The sequence below is a fragment of the Linepithema humile genome, chromosome 1 (genome assembly GCF_040581485.1).
Source record: "Linepithema humile isolate Giens D197 chromosome 1, Lhum_UNIL_v1.0, whole genome shotgun sequence".
Lineage (NCBI taxonomy): Eukaryota > Metazoa > Arthropoda > Insecta > Hymenoptera > Formicidae > Linepithema > Linepithema humile.
The window spans coordinates 25990984-26008797 of NC_090128.1; the positions used below are offsets into that span (position 1 = coordinate 25990984).

The 17814-nt window shown below is 38.0% G+C and overlaps 1 protein-coding gene and 1 long non-coding RNA gene across 10 annotated transcripts in view; one reads left to right on the top strand and one right to left on the bottom strand.

The window, feature by feature from the left end:
• Positions 1-17814, top strand: part of LOC137000523 (uncharacterized) — a 94708-nt gene that overhangs the window by 75017 nt on the left and 1877 nt on the right. The window lies entirely within an intron of this gene.
• Positions 1-17814, bottom strand: part of GluRIB (Glutamate receptor IB) — a 219046-nt gene that overhangs the window by 61064 nt on the left and 140168 nt on the right. For all 9 annotated transcript variants that reach the window (XR_001101659.2, XM_067357086.1, XM_067357057.1 and 6 more), the window contains 2 exons: positions 5079-5206; positions 3029-3158 (listed from right to left, as the gene is read on the bottom strand). Coding sequence is in view for 8 of the 9 variants with exons in the window: in XM_067357086.1 (XP_067213187.1) it covers positions 3029-3158; positions 5079-5206 (258 nt within the window). In the remaining variant the exon portion in view is untranslated. The remainder of the gene's footprint in view (positions 1-3028; positions 3159-5078; positions 5207-17814) is intronic.

Here is a 17814-nt window from a genome sequence, read left to right on the forward strand (position 1 = left end):
TAGGGATGTCGTTACTGTTACTTTACATAATTCTTAACACATCACGTCAAGAATATTATAGAATACCGAGAACTGAAGCATTCTACAAAGCATTCTTGCGTTGGTTTTGACTTGATAATTTTTTTTGCGTAGTTAGTGATGCATAGTCGCCTCTATGACGTTAATGCTTGTTATTATGCATGTCAATTATATGATGCCAGTTGCATAACTTATTCTTATTTGAAAAAATAATTTTTTGTGACTACTTAAATAAAGTTTTTACGATTAAAGAATAATTGATGTTTTGTTGGCATGTGGTTCTATTACACATCGTTTGACGTATAAATCTTGTATAATTATGAATATTCTTCGTGTTACTGATAGACTTCCTTTAATGTTACAAAAACTTAATGAATATTTCAACCAATATTTTTTGCATTCTACAAGGTGAAGTAATATTTACATCCAGTTATAAATATATATCTCTGTTTTAATTATTGAATTGGACCAAAAGTTTGTTCAGATGCAATAATTGGATACCACAAATTGTAATCCTTATAAATTCGATTTTTGGTAATGCTAGATTGATATGATTTAAAAAATTCTTAATTAATTAGTAAGGTTTTGCTAATTGTGACTTTTGCTATATTAAAAACAAAAATAAATCATAAAAATAAATCATAAAAATAAAGCTTAATTCTGTTTATCTGCGTTTATTATTTGTAACATCGATATGTTTGTAGTTAACATCAAAGGTATATTGATTCGAGTAAAAAAACATGGTGCATGCCATGAGAGAATTATTCTGCACAGGTGTTTTTGTGTTACATTCCGTACAAGTGTAATTGCTGCCGCGATTGTTTGTATTGCGCAAACAAATTATGTTTCATCGTTAACACAGCTACATTTTATCCACAATTATTCGCGAAACACGAAAAAGGCTAAGAATGAAAAATTTGCCATAAAATCCAAATGATCTCGGAATGCTCATCATCTTGCTCCTTTCCGCATACTCGCCTTAATCGAGAAACGGCATGGTTAAACTACGTCAGATAGCAGCAGTGTGAAGAGGCGGGACGGGGTGAGGCGAGAGGAAGGAAGGAAAGAGGTCGTTCAGCGCGCGGAGACAGCACGATAGTCCCTAAAGTATATTTGCATTTGCATTCGGTAATTAAACTCCCTCCGTTTCCGCGATACTAGACTACCTCCAGCTCGTTCTTATCGGAGTTTGTCGAAGAAGAGCAATTGGTCGGCTCGAGGAATTCCAAATGGCTTTCTCGTGCCCGAGGCACGTGACCAAGTTATAACAGCCGGAAGTCGACGAGATACAAAACTGTCTAGCGATCCACGGTGATTAATCGTTTCGTTCAGTCAGAGTTACCCCGTGTCCCATTAATTAAGTAATTAAACCGCTGTCGCTTCGCCTTTAGCATCAAGATTGACATGAGATTTCGTGCGAAACAGATCGAGGAAAGTGATGTCTTGGTACAATTTATATTAGATGTTCTGCAATTTCAAGATATAAAAGCAACTCGTTTCTATGCTCCACAATTTAATTTGAACAAAATGGACTATTTTTATAAAGCTTTTAAAAATTTGTATATATACCAAAATTTAATTTCAAAATATAATATTTAAATAATGATACATATAATTTGTCAGAAAAATAGATTATCTTTTAACTTCATATTTATATATGCATTAATTATTTATTTTATCGCCAAGAATATAAGCTGCATATATAATTAGGAAAATGAGGAAAGATATGTAATAAGAAAATTATAATCTAAATTTATAATAATCGGTTCGGATTTCTTTAAATAACAAGTGACTGAATGTTCAGTGTATCAATTTTCCCGGAGCGTTATATTCACGTAGACCAGGCAATCAGATAACCGTGCAATCGTAGCGAAAGTAAAAGGCGAAGACCTTGCCCGAGGCTGTGTGATTTGTCTGAGAAGACGTTACACATCGAATCGTTTTCCTCAACATGCGGAAATATGTTGAGGAAAGAAATATAATCGGTGATCTTGCGTGCAATTACTGATTTTATATGAGAACAGCATTTCTAATTGAAAATGCAATTATATATGAAAAAGCGATAGACTATGGCAAATAGAAATTTATGTCTCTTTTTAGTTTTATACTTAAAATTCTCAGTGTTTTTAGTGTTTGCATAATATGTGTGCACATAATTTTATTTGGTTTTACTGAAAATCATATGACTTCAACGATGTGGAAAGAAAAAAAAGAGCGGGCAAAATACATGGCACGAGTAATTAATTAATTACGCAATTTGTTTTTAAGTAGCAACGTGTTGCAAAAAGACATTAGCTATGATATCTCATAATCTCGTACATTATTTTGCCTTATTTAAAAGTATTATATTTGATGAAGGAATTATCATTATATTTTATAGAAATTTTTTTTGCATGTGAAGCACTGTTGTTTATAGATTCATTACGTTTTTAACATGCTTATGAACATCATTATTTAAATATACGATATAAATTTCTAATTGTGTAAGCTATGAATCTTTTTACATTGGTAACAGACTTCTTTCAATATAATAAAAAAATCTGATGAATTCTATCGAATTTTTTTTCAACGAATTCACGAGCAAGAATCTGAAGTAAATCAAGGCAGAGTAAATTTTATTTTTGGTTATAAATATATAACTGTTTTAATCAACCGGATATAACGAATTGTAACCGTTGTGAATTTAGTGGATTCGATTTTTCGTGACATATATCAAATCGTATATCGTGTATATACAGAGCTATGGTTATATAGTGTCAAGCCAGACACGCGTACGCGCGTTTTTATTCCGCGCAGAAGTCGGGGAATCCATTCGATATCCCATGTCTACGATATCGGCGAAGTTGGCCACGAGAGACCGAGCCTACTTGGCGGAAATAATAAAAAGAGAAATATCGTAGGGGGCGGAGGCGAAAAGGCATGAGCTGTAGCGAGCGGTGCGCGCTGCAGCCCGCGGCTACGCGCTGTAAAATGAGAAATGCATGAGAAAGCCGCAGGGTAAAGGACTTACCATCATGGGAGTCGTAGAGGTAGATGATTTTCTTCCATCCGTAGTATCGCACCGTATCGATGATAGCGCGATGGTAATCCGGTCGCATACTTATGGCGAAGTCCAGGAGACCCGAAGACGGCGTCAGGACCTAGATACAATAATCTCGTGCATTTCGGCATCCACGGAATCATTTTCGATGTAAAATTTTCAACAAGTAACCGTACGTCTCCCGCTTAACGCGAAGCCAAAATTAATTCTACTTAGGAAGGATAGGAAGCTCCGTCGAAACTTTAATCTAAGCCGGTCGCAATCGAGCTTCTACCGTTCATGAATTCTCTTTGAGATTTAATTCCTCACGAATGTGCAACTGGTGCACGCGCGGCGTGATTTACCGTCGAAATATATGCCTTTTGATACTATTCCGCTTGTCGAGTTTCCGCCCGGCTTTTTCTCGCAAAATATTTTCGCGTTTTTGGCTGGCGCTGCGAAATTTTAGAAAAAGGATCAAATTTTGCGAGGTGGTTATGTAGATTTAATCTGTTTAAAATAATGCTTTCTTTATTGATTCTTTAGATATTGATGGAATAAATATCCTATCGCGTTTCAAAAATTAATCATCGTCCAACCGCAATAATCATATTCACGTATTGAATTTCCAATGGTATCGATAACGTCTCTTTTTCTTGAGAGCGAGGCAGCGGTGTAAGCGCAGTGCGAGGAAGGATCTCATGGAAATTGAAAAGGATTTTCTCTATATAAATGGCCGTTCCTGGCAAACCGTAATTGGCCTCAAAAAAAAAAAAAAAAAAACGAAAAGGAGTATAAAGCCGAGGCGTCGAATCAGCATTACCGCGCGATTACCATTTAAACGACATCGACGTTCGTTACGCGTACAGATATATATATAAAAGTATATATATATAAACTTACACTACGTGGGAATATATCGTGGGAAAAATACACACACAACGATCGAAATACTCATGATCGAGCTCGACGTTTATCCTATAGAGCCTAGCGCGATATCAGTTTTGCGCATGGTACAGCGGCGCGATAAATGCGGCAATTCGAGCCGGCGAATAAATTTTCGACGAGCCAATTCATTTCGAAATTCAAATTGTAATATGTATGCCGTATGTATTGCATACATATTTACATATTTGTATGGATGATCATATCGACCGAATCCATCATCAGGCGTCTCATACCGCCGCTAATTATCAGCTGCAGCTTAAAACGGTACTATTGATTTCGCACACGATTATTGTCACGCGCGCGTACATCTCTTTTTTTTGCGCCGAATTCATAAACGTGACGAAAAATTTACCGTCGCAAACAAGTTATAAACGATACATTATTCCGCTATGAATATACGATTTCTAAAATGAACTTAAATGAATTTTTAAATTATTATTCCATGAAATAATAAATTTGAGAAAATTTGGAATTAAATTAGAAATATGATTTACATAATACTATATTTAACATTCCTACCGCTGTTAAAAAATAATTACATTACATATTTCTACAAGCATCGAATATCAGGATGAAACAAAATCTAAATTTCATAGATAATTTAAGCAGAACCAGTTTGCGGGATAATGCCTTTCAGATTTCCTTCTACGTCTTGCTTCAATGCGCCAAAGAAAAGATATACAGATTGTAACACAGATTCCATGAAAAACAGATTTCATGAATAAATTAAATCCAAACAAGACTTCGATTCATTACCGTACTCCGCGAAAAACCACTAGCTATGACTAATCGTGTAATTGTATCAAGTGAAACAAACTAAAAACTGTAGAAACCACGGTTCGTCTGAATCGATAACTACGAGATTCCGTGAAAACATTAAAAAGTAAGATGAGCGATGAATTATAAATTATAATTTGTATGAGTATACAATGAGTATACATTTAATTGATGCGCATAATAATTATCACTCTGATGTAATCTTAAGAAATTATCTAGCTGTCGTAAGAGAGGAAGAAAAAAAGAAATAAAAAGTATTGGATAATAAAAACAAGCTATTTCACCATCAATTTAAGAGGAAAAAAACCTTGTTTACCTTTTCGGGGAACCAGGGTGTCACAAATGGCATCTGGAAGGTGTTGCTGTAAGAGTGCAGCGTATCGAACGAGTCTGGACTTACGGCGCCCAACATCGAAAACACGCCTCTGCTAAACTGGTTGCAAACTGTAACATGCAAAAATAACAGCGATCGTTATCGTTGGAAAAACAAGACAGAAATACAGTTGATATATAAACCGGTGTTCTGGGGATATTCAAAAGTGCACGGGAGCTCCGCAAGTCTTAAACGAAATTGTAATTATTCTATCCTCGAAGAGAGTTGTGTATTATGTAACATCACTATTTTACGCAATAACACTCGTAATAATTGTGCGTGATAATGTCTCTGTCATATGTTTGGTTTAGAAAAATATCACGTTGTAATGTGCGAACATCTGTTTACGTGCCAGTATTATTTATAGGTTATTATTATTTAGCACTGAGACAAATGCGCGTGCTATTCCCTTTATGAGGATCGAGCGACCGTCATATGATGGGTAATCTCGTTGACCATTATGCGTGGTCTTCCACAAAGCACAATAATACCGCAAAAGTGTCAGCTTGCGGTACATACTGAACGCCTGCTGGATAGATCCGTTTTTATTAGCACGCCGAAGACAAAAAGGATCATTGATAAAAACGGCGTATGTGCCGGCGGCAAGCCGTACAGATCTAAATTTGATTACCACGTTAACAAAGTCGCTTTTAATAACGGGGAGTAAACGATTGAGTGAAGAAGATAACAATGAATGAAAACGTAAGACGCCCAATTACTCCGTCGGTTAATATTGACAAGCATGAATACTAATTCTTTTAGTTTCGTCAACCTTTCAAGTTTATTTTTATTTATAAAATAAACCCACATTTTTGTTTTTGAAACAAACGATCTTTTCGTATGTGAAAATTGACATTATTTAGCATTGTGGTCAGTGCATCAAATAAACAACCTTTTTTTTTCAGTCGTTCAATATTCAGCGTTAAACCAATATTGAAGTTTTATTGAAATTCAAGTGAAAAAGGTGATACATAAAAAAAATAATAGATGGTATATTATTGTTGCTAGAAAAAACAATACTGATAAAAGAACAAAAATTGAATTTGTGACTATGTTATTTGTATAAATGCGCAGTTTTTGCGCAATTATACAGCATTTACACACAATTATGTGATAGCTATGCTAATCTATATCTATTATGCGGTAATGTGATGATTCGGAGTTTTTAACGTCATGGCGTTTAACCGCAACGGCCAGTACGCCTCAGATAAATGGCGATGATGGACAAACGCGATAAAACGTAAAGAAGAACGGACCATCTCGGAATGGGTGGAAGAAAAAAAGGGAGAGCGACGGAGATAGGATATCGGCTGCACCGATTGCGAAGGTGAGGGAAGATTCAAACGGTTGGAAGCGATCCAAAGGGAAGGTAGGCGGCGGATAAAAGAGTGCTGGCGAGGAAAAAGAGAGGAGGTAGCTGTGGGAGCTGCAACCCCTACAAGTTAATCGCTAAAGAAGAAACTGACAAGACTTGTGGCCGGAGATTTTTGCACCGGTCGTCTAAATGACTGAGAAACGACGGTATTTTCGTACCTTAATGCGAATAACATTGTGGCCTTGCGCTGACAACAAGTTACGTAACACGATAAACGTTGTCGGTTTTTTATAATGAATTCATTGACTCACGTTTCTTAATGGCAAAAATTTAATGAATTAAATGCTTGAATTCCATTTAAATATAAATAAAAACTTGTTAAAAACAGTATATTTGAAACGATTGTTAAAGAAGCCAAATATGTATTTCAAGTATGATCTTTAGGACTTCCTTTTTCGATTCGAATAGAAAATGGCTTTTCCGAGGCCATTTCATCGAGTTTACAAAGGAAATTGCGCATGCCTAGAGGCAGCGACTTATTAACCATTTCGTTGTTATCATTATAGTACCCGTGTATAATTTCGGCGAAATTACGCGCAGCCTACTTTATTTTAATTATTCTTTTATGCTCGCCCTCACGCCCGGTGTTCGTCTAGAGGGTCCGAGCTAAAAAAAAAAAAAAACAAAAAAGAACATAGGAAGAGAGAAGCTAGAGGCTCGCGCCGTTTTTATTTTCGTTGCTCCGCGGCTACCACGTGTACGTGCAGTAGAGCAGAATTCAGAGATCCGGCGGCGCGGTGGCCGGCATTTATTGCGGCCACCCCGAGGGTACATTTATATTCATAAGCATAATGGGGCATTGTGATATATGTGCGCCCGTGCCTTGGTCAAGAGTGTCTCCTCGCTCTTTCGTCATTATTAATTCCGCGTGCCTTCGCGCGGTCGAGTTAACACTTGCCAATATTTGCAGACGGTCGTAAAAATACGACGCACACACCAAGTCCTTTATCCACCCTCTTCCGATTGTCGCGAGGTTCCGCTTCTAATTGTAAGTTGCTGCTGACGGATGTTAACTTGGGGAATATCGCGAGCAGTATTTCCCTCAAGGACCGAACATCTGTGCACTTCGTACTTTGAAACGTACTTGTTAGATTCGTGCGTCGATTGTACGAGGTATCGTAGTTCTACACACTGCTACAACATTCCTCTCTTGAAGTTATCCAGGATATTCCATAAAGTTTTGCGCGTCAAATTGCAGGAGCATATTTTCTAAGAAATTTAGGGACAATTTTTGTCCTGCAAAAATTTAATTAAGCGTCGCTGTTCTTGCGCAACTTTTGAATTTTCCTCATTAGTGACCAAAACTTGAGTGTTGAGGTAAAGTCTATTTACATTTATTATGATTTTATAAAGATGTGTGTGTGTGTGCTACAAATTTATTTAAGTTTTGTTTAACTTGATATATAATATAATACAGTAGCACACAATATTTTTTGTTTAAATTCACATAGCTAACCGTATGAGCATACGTATGCAGCGAAAATTAATGCTCATTTAAGACATATGTACAATGTACTAAATAAACCGTATAGCGGCAACATGCTGTCCGCGTAAATTTCTTTTTAGCATACATAAATTTCATTAAAACTAACAGTTAACGAGATAACTATAAGATAGTTTGTTAAATTTTAATCAGTTTCCTGGATGCGGTATAGACTATAGTAAAAAATTACTTGGTGGCTGAATAATGTATAATGATACTTTTTATATATTCACACACACATATAAAAGGCAGATATTAATTTATTTAAGTAAACAACTGAGATACTTAAAAATTACAGGAGCTTGTTCTTTTATAAATAAAGATGATATTCACTGTTACGTATAAAATAATTGTGAAAAAATATGTACATTTTTCTAAAAATATAACATTTAAAATTTATAAAATATAATTAGCGAAAAAATGAAAAATATGAGATATACGACAAATATTTTTGGATTATTCTACAAAATTAAATATTTCAATTTTTTTGAAATTTTTGCAATCTCTTAAGCTATTTTGTATGGGCTAAACTTTGCGCAAGGTATTTACGTGTTTATCATCTTATTTGTTCCGATATATCGTGAAAGTTTCAAATCGATGCGCAAGCTCGTATACGACACACAATGAGCATACCAAAGTTGCGTCAAGTATGCGAAAGGAACGCTTGATCAAGTATAGGCGGCAGATGGTCGCAGTATTATCGACTCTATGCATTGGCTCACGACTGGACAAGTTTAGCGTCTATTATTATACTAAATATATCTAGTCGTTGCAGCCAGCCTGGGTCAGGCTAATGATGCCGGCAAAGTTTGCATACTGCACGGACAGGTGCTACGTTAATGCAGATGATACTTCTGCTATCTAACTTTGTTATACACATGTACAGCCGATAGCAAGGCACGCATTATCCAATGGCCAGGCGACAATAAATAAGCGATACTTATGTAGCAATGTAGAATTCAAATCGATCAAAAAGGATTCCACGCAACCGCCTGGATTAGAAAAGTTACGAGGCAAAGGCAATTGCTACTTCTCAGTTCTTTTGTTTGAGACCCTCGTCACTTGCGCGTAAAATTTTAAGTGATCGAATAATTTAACCATTGATTCGACTGAATATTTAATTTTCTTATTGATGAAGTAGTCTTCAAATTTCATACTATTTTCTCGCATAAGATATTAAGTACTACCACGAAACGATAATTCAACTTTGTAAGTCGAGGAAATCGATTTGACAGAGTGTCGATAATTCGGGGTGAATTTATTCTGATCTTTATTTCGACTTCGAAATACGCTTGTTCCATTGCTTAATTTATTCTTGCGTTCCTTATTCCTCTGTTTTTTTTCCTTTTTTAGTCGAAAAGTTTCAGGAGGCCATTTCATAACTTAGAGACCATCAGCGGGAACACTTGCCAGCCGAGAGAATACTCAGGGACTCGAATATCGTGGGCAAAATTATTTTTTACTCGCCAAGTTTCAAGTACCCGTCATAATGTAACCGGGCGGATCCTCAACTGGGTCGCGACGATGATGTCAGCTACCTTCAGCAGGCAACTAGACGAATCTCATGGCTCCCGCTCTCCCGTCGTACATAAGACTTCTTCCGCGACAGTAAACTTAGCAAGATTGGTTACATTGCTGTACTTTAACCTTGGACGCTATAATTCCACGCCATGAAAGCATCTGTATCCTTCATACATAAGGAGCATTATTATAGTAAATGAGGGAGCTTGATAATTACAAGTCTTCATGATGCTTTTCAGAAAAAGACATAATTATCGGAGCTATCTTTATGACACGGCACGATAGATATGTATGATGCACATTTTATTCACTCTTTCTCTAAGAAGCATCATATTCCGCTATATATTTAGTCTACCGTATATAGTGTAACGATACAATGCCGCCGATTGTATGAAACATTTTCGAACCGGCGAATGGATGAATACCTCATAGATAGATACCTGTACGTGTCGCCAGCATTATATTTAGCAACTGGGGAACGACTAATTCCAACTAGCGTTCACGAACCATTTAACTTGGTAACTTGTCCTATCACGCATGTTCCTATTTGTCCTTTAGCAGTCGCTGCGCCCGTGTGTGTAGATGTATCGGTGCGCGGAGGTGCGATGCAAATACGCGGGCATGCACCGACCTTATCAGAATTATCAGAGCACTGTTTCCTGGCCCTCCCCGTATCCGTATGAAGTTCGCGCGCACAATAGACAAAGTTTCCGCGACCCGACGATTATCTCGATTTGAGCCGGCGCGCTTGGCGGTGCATACGAATTCTATAGAAATCGCTAAGAGCGAGATACTCTTAAGTGGTCGTAAACTTCGCGGAGGATCGTACGCATGTTACATCCAACAGTGGTAAAGCGCGCGATTATCGCACTAAATAAAATTCCGTGCTGAATGCGAAATCAGAATTGCGTATGGCTGTACAAGATGCTTGTGAAATAAAAAAAAAAACATATTTAAACTATTTGCAAAACGTTGCGTGAACGCTCATAAATCTAATATAGATCGTATCCAATATTAAAGACAACGGCAGTGAAAGCCGGCCGTATAATGATGTTTCCAATTAAAACTTGAAAATGCACGCTAACGAGGAAATGCAAACTTGCGTAGAGTTTGGATAGGAAATTGGGTCAAGCCACTATAAATTTGCCGGCATCGCATAAAATTTTCCGATATTTATATTCTCGTGTCACTGTCGCCACATGTTTTGTTTTTATTTTGACATATCCTTCTTTTACATCCTTTTGTCATCGAATTTTCGTTCTCCGCGTCGTCTTCGTCGCGTTCGCGTCCACGAGAGAAAGCTTTAATTCCGCGGCAATTATTAATCGCGCGGATATCATCGCGAAACGAATCAGAACCGACCGCGTTTACGTTTCTCGGAATCTGCGGGCGCAGAGTTTTCATTTCGACGGAAGCTGAAAGTCGCGGCAGGAAGTAGCCATTATTCTTCCCGGGCGATATGTGGGAACGAGAGACGCGTAATAACGTCGAGGAATTTTCCGAGGACCGTCCGGTTTTCCCGCCATACCCTGCGGTCTCCGGTTCCCAGTCCACGAGCTAGTTTTCTTTTTTTTTTCCTCCTCGTTTTCTGGGTGCAAGGCGAAACTTTCTCCCCTTCTTTCGCCTTTAGACACGTACACGACGGCATAGGGATTCACCTGTGCGTGAAAGCAGACGGGGCACGAAGTCGACGAGGAGCTTGGAGGGAATCTTATTGTAGTGGGATTTAAGAGAGAATTCAGTACAGCACGAAATTCTGAACAGGTCCGCCCTCGGTTACGAGCGCGTACTTCGCGAAACACCTTGCGGGCAGCTCGACGAACGTCTGACAGACTACGGTGACGAGGGTGAAAGTAGCATTTGTATCGACAAACTGGAATAAAGAGGTTGCGACTCCAAGAGTTCTTTGTATTCGCTTTATGTGTGTCTGATGTTTTATTATATACAGAAATGTATGAAATAAAATGTATATATATAGTAATTGTATCAAATGTTGCGCTAGTGCTAAATCGAATCATAAAAATAGAATTTATGAAGAAATTCTTTTCTCGAGCACTACTTATTGAAATAATACGTGTAAGTATATCGGAAAAATAATCAATTTTCTTCCCGTAATATTAAAATAATACTTTTTTGAAAAATATTTCAAGTTTTATTGTTGTAGTATATTATTCGTATAATTCGGCATGTAAAGCAATAAAGACAATAACGACAAGTGAATTAACTTGGATGTTTAAGAACATTGGAAAAATGTCCCAGCTTCGAGGACTGTTCAAAGGTTCTCCTGTGAAGTTTAATTTCTCAAAAATAATCGATTTCGAGGTGGTACTCGACCCGGTAATCGAGGCTGGCCGTTCGCCCTTCTGTCTCGTTTTACGGCAGATCGGGCGCAGTAAGAAATATCCTGTACCTGACAGGGTTTCAATGGCAAAAGGAGGATATAGAGTAGGTCGTCCGAGGAAGAGTATGTGCTTAGACAGGTTATCCTGATTTAGATGGAAGACTATTGTATCGATCGTCAAAATCGTTCAAGTTACTTCACGTGGCGAATCGTCGATATTGACGATTGCGCCTGTTCCAATTTCCTTGCTGCATTATACGTGTCAGTGGTCAGCGGACATTAATACAAAAGTAAGCAGTGCTTTCGTTGCATCATCATGCAATTAAAATGCCAGCGCACGCCTCATTAGACACCGAGCTTCAATTGCGGAAATGAAATTGGCCTTCAGCCGTCGCGACCCGTTTATGCATTATTAAACGACGTGAAACCAAAAACATCTATTCTCCCGCTCAAATTTTCTATTACTTTCCACATCGCTGGTAACCTCTTAATTAATTTATTCACGAATCATTTATATTCTTCCCGCGATACGCGCCGCATAAAGAAGCAGAGAAACTTATAATTCAGGAAGAACGAAAAGAAACATTCTCCAAAGAGTAAAGATAATTTTGCATAAAATTAATGCTACTTGTTCTCAAGTGTCTCGACAAATCATTGTTAAGCTGTAATTACGCGGCGACCTATAAATGTCATTTATACACAGACACAGCTTAAAGCATACTTTAGAGCATTGCAGTCCAACGTAAAACGTAAAACACATTGTCACGTTTTCTGTCATAACCGTATGAAGACGGGCTTAACAAGATTTTTGTCATGGTGGTTTATGCATAAAGTTACCATAATGAAGTGGGAAACCACAAATGAGAAGTAAAGCAGGCGTCAAAAGAGAAATTTCGCTATTTCGCTATTTAATTTAATAGATCTGGAAGATGTAAATCTAGAAAATAATGAAGAATGGAATTTTTGTGTAGCGTTTATCTTTAGATAAATTCTAGATGAAACCTTCGGATAAAGATGAAGAATATTACTTATCGCAGTCCACTTTATTCGCTTATTTCATTGTTTAAATAAAGTTTGGAGACTTATTTATGTAAACATTATATAATACATCGTTTATTTCTTGGCAGCAGACGGATATATTTTTAAGCATTTCAAGAAATTTCATTATGCATGGTAATAACACGTGTCAGCTCGCCAATGAAAGAAACGTAATTCCTTGGCGAGAGACTTGCACCGAAGATTAATCACGCTGTGACATTAGTTGAAGTCCGTGCGTGTCGCATTTTCTCGAGACAAACGACTGGCGCTGGCCGTATTCGTAGATTCTATCGCTTTGACGATAAAACCGTCGGGTCTCCTTCGCCATTCTATTTGTAAGGACGCACCCTCGCTCTTATCCTCTCCCCCCTTTCTTAAATCCTGCCTGTCCGGTTAGACTGACCCTTTCCCCGTCTTTTTGTTTCATGATGTTTCCTTCCTCTTCAATTCTCCTCCTCTTTTTTTTCTGTTTTGCACCTTGAAAAGACCAGTAACCGGATTGCTGCTGGGAATAAGAGACGCGATTGGATTTGTAAGCTCGCTCGTGCGAGAAGAACTTCGTCTGTTTGCGCGTATGCACGTAAGAATATTGGCAGTGAGTAAGTTGAACGAATCATTTGACCGTAACGCACGTCCGCTGTCACGAGGGAAGCGATCACTCGCGTTGTACGTGGCTCTCATGTAAACATTGCTCGGTGCCACAAGGTCTTGGAAATGCAAGTCTTTCGCAAAACTACGGGGGAGCAAAACGGCTCGTCAATTCAGTCATCGAATTTGTGATATTATTCGAAAACCACCGGCCGGATGCGCGATCTTGCGCTACTCTATTTACAAGGACTCGACCTGATATCTATAAACTTGATTGGATTTGCAAATCTCGAATAGTGAGTCCTCGTCCTGATGGCGGATGAGCGAACATGAAGACGATTTGAACATAGCGTTTGATCGTGAAGCGGGGCAGTCCACTCTAAGATCGAACGTGAACATGAATGCAAATCAGTGTTTATATACAGATGGCGTCGCCAAAATGGCATAGTAAGCAAAACGCAATTTATCGAATGGAACATATTTTGCGTGTCGAAATGACGCGATTGTACCTTTCAGAGTGCGCGCGATTTTATCAAAGAAGGAAATTATCGCGGCGCTTCGTCATTGAGTTTGGCGCATTTATAATTTCGCACTTTGCTATACAGCTAGTGATTTGCTGAATTCATTATTTATCTTAACAGATTAAAGAATTGAACTTCTTTTTAGATAAACATAAATATTATTTACGAATAAATAATTATTATTCACAGATAAATAAATATTTTAAGTGTCAGATAAAAGGCTCTTTTATGTTTCATAATCCATCGTTTCATATTTCACACAAATATACACACGTCATGATAAAAACATGCATATAGGCACCTCTGGAACGTGAAGCATAGAAGATCCCATTTTTAGCGCATGTTGCTACATCAATTTTTCATCGAGTTATAGCGTTTTGAAAATCTGACGCGCGCGCATCATTTATGAATAAATACAGCGTGCAGACATGCACCTGTGGCACGTGTAAGCTGTTACATAACTATTATGTTACTATGATCAGCTGACCAGCTGATCAGTAACAGTAGGTCGAGTGAAACTCGTGATCGCTTCACCGCTAGCTTCCGTTCGAAATCACTATACTATCACGAAGTGATATAAGCTTCAATAGTATGGAAAAATCGCGGCAAATTGAAACAATATTTTATTTAATAACCGAGATTCTCTCCAATACGGTTGAAAAATTCAGAATTATTTATCTTGGATAATTAATGTGCGAGATATTATTGATTAAATGCAGAAATAAAATTAATGCTTTGCAATAGCACAAAACAGTCGTTATCGGCCGGCGTGCTAAATCCACAAGATAGGAAAAACCGCTTTGCAATTATAATGAATTGTTTTATATATAATATATATTATTTATATTACGTATGCCATAATTACAGCAAGCGTTTTTGGATGACACATATGGTACATATATATATATATATATATATATATATATGTGTATATATATATATGAATATATACTGAAAGAATAAAAGAAATTTTTTCTATGAACATACAATTGCAGATGAAATCTTCTTCTAAAAAAATTTAATTTACACACAAGCACATTTAGATACAACGCTTTGAATTTTAATGTGATATGTCAGATTAAATTTTTACAAACTTGTTTTACACAAAAATAGTTGAGTTTTACTTTGCAAAATCTTGCTCCGTGTATATTTCCATTAACATTATCATGGATATTATTTTGCTACATGTGCATTTTCTGTTTGTTTCAACAGTCATAACTCATCTGCGCAGATTTAATTAGTCGAGAGTGCTCTATCCGTAACCACGACCTTCTCTCATCATATACATACATAGTGAAGGGCATCAAGCTAGAGTGACTAGTTTGATCGTAAGCGCGACCGGAAATCAATCTTACTTGAGTCATGACCGCGAATGCAAACCGTACTCTAAAGCTCTTAGTACCGCGAACTCTTTGATGAAAGTTTAATTAGTTTACTCGAGATGGATTATCCATAATCGCAGTAATCGAGTAAATCCAATTCACATATTTCTTCCTTCCCCCCCCCCTCAATTTTCACTCCTGCATTGTTCCAATCGCAAGTATCGAGCTGTTCGTAACCACACAAACAAGATTGGATTTGCAAACTTCGAATAGAGGAATATGTACGGTCTCGTACATAGACGAACATCAAACGCAGGCAAATCCAGCGAGCCGTTTAACTGTGAGGAGCAGGAGCTCGACTTAGGTATCGTGGCTTGAGCGCAAATAGATAGCCCAGATATTACCCTATCTCTACAAAGGTGCTATTTATTCATGTACAACACGTTTGAAATAAAGTCAATAGTATTTCAACGGGCAATGCCGATGATGTGTGCGACCGAAACCGCCAGATATCAAGTTGACGGCGCGAGATTGAAATCGACGAAGAGTTGATGAAAAAGATGGTTACGCCATGAAGGGAGGTGACTACTAAAAATTTGACCACGTTTCTCTTTGATGTGGGATTTAATTAAAAACGGTCGTTAATTTTTGGCTTCACCTCGTATGCGATATCACTTACTCGCGGTTTGCGTTCTTTCATCGAGGCGAGGAGGTAATATTCCATTTAGTACGCGAGCTCACGCGTTCGTTTTTATAAATTCACTTTGTAGCGAGATATGTTCTCTAATCCCGGACATACCGATGGACATTAAAGTAGCGGGGCACGCCGTGTCATTTGATGCCGCACATCATCCCGCTGCAAAGAAACGAGGAAAACGTGGATTCGCATGCAAATGCAACTCTATACTCTTCTTTTGACAGCGATTCTCCTCGCTCTCTCTCTCTCTCTCTTTCTCTCTCTCTCTCTCTCTCTCTCTCTCTCTCTTTCTCTCTCCCCCGTCTCACGCAATCTCCATTTTTCGCATTTATCTGCATATACGTGTACGCTATGCGGCCGCATACGCGTAACACGAATAGATCTGTCTATGCGCATCGAACATATTCCCATTTATCACATCTCGCATCTCATCGCCTTCCCGTTTCCACTTCTTCTGAAAGGAGCTAATGCTACTTCATCCGTTCCCTTAGCGCCGAATGGTCCCCAAACTATTTCTTTTTTCCAGCTTCGTTGACAGGCAGGCAGGCAGCTGTGGACGGCGAGCGGTGATTAGCATGAGAAAGCTTCTTCTATTCACGCCGCGTATCATAGTACAAGACTAATAAGTTCTCCATTCAGTTAACAAGGAGTATTATGTTTACCGTGAAATATGTGAAGCGCATGGTGCGACGTGATGGTGAAATATTGATCGGGCCTCTAAACACGAGACGGCGAGATATCACGTGCGCGCGCCAAATGCGGCCGAAAACCTGGTGCAGCCGGGGCTTTCGAAAATTATCGGCTGATTCGGCAGGGTCGCCGGGTTCGAAATCGAATGGCCGAAATTCTCGATATCGGCGGACATACGTAGGACCCTTATAAGACCGTTATCGGCGTCGTTAAACCGTCGACTCTAATAGCGATTTCGATATACTTGGGATCGTGTCCTGGTCCCCATCGCCGGGATATCCGCTCGCGAATCCCGGTCGAGCAGACACCCTCTTTCGTGACCTGTCGCAGGATTTGCCGCCCCAATAAAAGGATTAACGGAACGAGGGTTAATCCTATTGGAAGGACCGTTCTCACACTCTTCGTGTTCTTCCCCATCCGACTGTTCCGCTTCGTCTCTATCCGTATTACAGCTACGCCGTTCTACCTGTATTGCTGTCTGATTAGTGGCTCTGTCCTATTGGCCAGGAAGTTCGACGCTGATAACGAACAATTATTTTCGTTTAAAGTGTAACCTCGCACTTACGCTAGAATTTCGATTCGACGTGGACCATTTGGATTTCATTTCTAACGTAATTTAATGCTAAGTAATCTAGGCGTAGCAATAGTCAGATGTACTCCAATTACCTCGACTATTGAAATAAAAATTTAACTTTATTATAATAATTGGTTAATTAATGAAATTTCCAAAAATAACTAAAACCATATGCTGTTATTTTGAAAATATCAAATATTTAAATTTCTCAAAAAATATAAATAAATGTATATTTTCTTAAATTAATTATAGCAATAAAAAGGAAAAATGTGTACAAATTCTTAATTGTAGAGAATTGTAATGTAAGTATTTTTTATATTTGCGTCGTTGATTTTTATTGCAATATATAAATGTCATAGATATAATAAATAAAGTGAAATACAGGTAAAAATGTAAGAACAGTTATATATTCGACAGATGTACGGATAATGATATAAGTACATATTTCATGTATTCTCGTGTTACGTACGTATGTTCATATTACACATATCTGTAATACGAAGATACAAGATTATCGTCTGACATGGTT